General features: G+C 46.7%; 1 protein-coding gene across 5 annotated transcripts in view; it reads right to left on the reverse strand.

Annotated features, from left to right (window-relative positions):
- LOC110315398 (gasdermin-A-like) overlaps positions 1-1,858 on the reverse strand; it is a 9,552-nt gene that overhangs the window by 5,026 nt on the left and 2,668 nt on the right. For 2 of the 5 annotated variants that reach the window (XM_021189466.1, XM_029534733.1), the window contains 2 exons: positions 1,701-1,797; positions 1,166-1,225 (listed from right to left, as the gene is read on the reverse strand). In XM_021189466.1, coding sequence (XP_021045125.1) covers positions 1,166-1,225; positions 1,701-1,797 — 157 coding nt within the window. Of the gene's footprint in view, positions 1-691; positions 724-1,153; positions 1,226-1,700; positions 1,798-1,858 lie in introns of all 5 variants that reach the window. The other 3 variants (XM_029534732.1, XM_021189464.1, XM_021189465.1) reach the window with 3 other exon arrangements.

Below are 1,858 nucleotides of genomic sequence, written 5' to 3' on the forward strand. Positions count from 1 at the left end.
CCAGAGGTCCTGAGTTCCATTCCCAGCAACCTCATGGTGGCTCACAACCATCAGTAATGGAATCTGAAACACTCTTCAGGTGTGTCTGAAGACAACTACAGTGCACTCACATACAATAAAATAAATATAAATCTTAAAAGGGAGTGGGGGCCGGAGAGATGGCTCAGTGGTTAAGAGCACTGACTGCTCTTCTAAATGTCCTAAATTTCTTCCATGTGAATTTCCAGCAATCACATTGTGGTTCACAATCATCTGTACTGGGATCTGATGCCCTCTTATGGTGTGTCTGAAGACAGCTACAGTGTACTTATATAAATAAAATAAATATTTAAAAAACAAACTGACACAATGTGAGAATGGCACTCAGGCTGACCTGGTATCACCCAGCCGCTGGGTGACTCGGCGCCAGCTGCCGCAGTTACTGGCAGCAGATACATGCAGAACAGGTTGCGGCTACTGAGGCCGCTGACAGCAAGGTCCGGGGCAGCTGATCTCCTGCACATTGTCTACAGGTCTCTCCTTTCTATTGTTTTTACTGGAACTTCTTATTCTCATCCTAACTTCTTATTGGAAGTGCTGCTGTAGTTGAGGGACAGCTGTTTGCTGAGATCTGTCCCACTATCAACCCGGTCTGTCCCATGGAGGAGGGAGGAATCTAAGGTTTTGAACTTAAGTCAAAAGGAATATTTACATATGAACTTCCCTTCTCCTGGCTTTCCTGAAAACACACACAAAAAACCATCTGTCATGACAAACTCTTTGCTGCCTCTCTCTAAAGTAATTGCCAAGACAGCCTCCCAGTAGCATTGTGAAAACATGGAGATTCTGCAAGCACACCCACCCATACAACTTTGGAAAGTACCCTGTCTCCACATTTCTCTGTTTCTGGCTGTGCTTTGGCCCCTGTCTCTTTGTTCCTTCTGGGCAGTGTTTCTATCCCATACCTCTGTTTGTCTGAGGAACCAGGAATCCCGATGCTCTTGTGGGCACATTATAGGAGCTGCTGCTACTTTAGGGTGGGAGACTTTACCAGATTAACATGTTGTTGTTGTTGTTGTTGTTTTTTTTTTTTTGAGACAGGGTTTCTCTGTATAGCCCTGGCTGTCCTGGAACTCACTCTTTAGTATAGGCAGGGAATAAAACACCTTTCTACATTGGAAGTCGCTCTGGGGTATTCTCGGGGTATTAAAGGTTTTCATGCTGTCCTTGCAAATGTGCGGAATTTCTGTAAGGGACAAGAGACAAGAGAAGGCATCAGGGGGTCATTACCAGCTTGCCCACACCTTCTATCTTCTGCCTCAAGCCCATATGTCCTCAAATGTCCCATCTAATTCTTTACCTGAACTTCACTGTTGGAAGTGTAAGCTCTTCCCTACTATAGCATCCCCCACCCCCACCTCAATCACCAATCCAGTGCTGCTGTCAGGATCCATCTCCTCCTTGGGCTTCCTGAGGTCAGAGGCTGTGCTCATTTGGCTTTTGGGTCAGTCACCACAGTGTCTCCAGTGCCACAGACACCTGGATCTCAGGTCTCCTTCATCTATATCAAACTTTGTTCTGTCTCCAGCAATGGGCAATATAAGAAGCTGCTCCCCCCACCCTCGACTTATCCCCTCATACTTCGAGAGAGGACCAGGATGCCACTGCACAGATGCAGCCATCCTTTAACTTGAGGTCAGCACATGCTGGTCTCTGCTCACCCCATTCATCTTCTCCATAGACCATCAGTTGTNTCACTCGATAGGCCAGGACACAGTCCTTGGGGATGGTTACTTCATTCTTGTTATTCACGGATCCCTAGGATTACACAAGGAGAGTCTGTGAGTTCTCTGAGATCCATTAGGAGGAGGGGCAGGAT

This window comes from Mus pahari, unplaced genomic scaffold (genome assembly GCF_900095145.1).
Source record: "Mus pahari unplaced genomic scaffold, PAHARI_EIJ_v1.1 scaffold_10000_1, whole genome shotgun sequence".
NCBI lineage: Eukaryota > Metazoa > Chordata > Mammalia > Rodentia > Muridae > Mus > Mus pahari.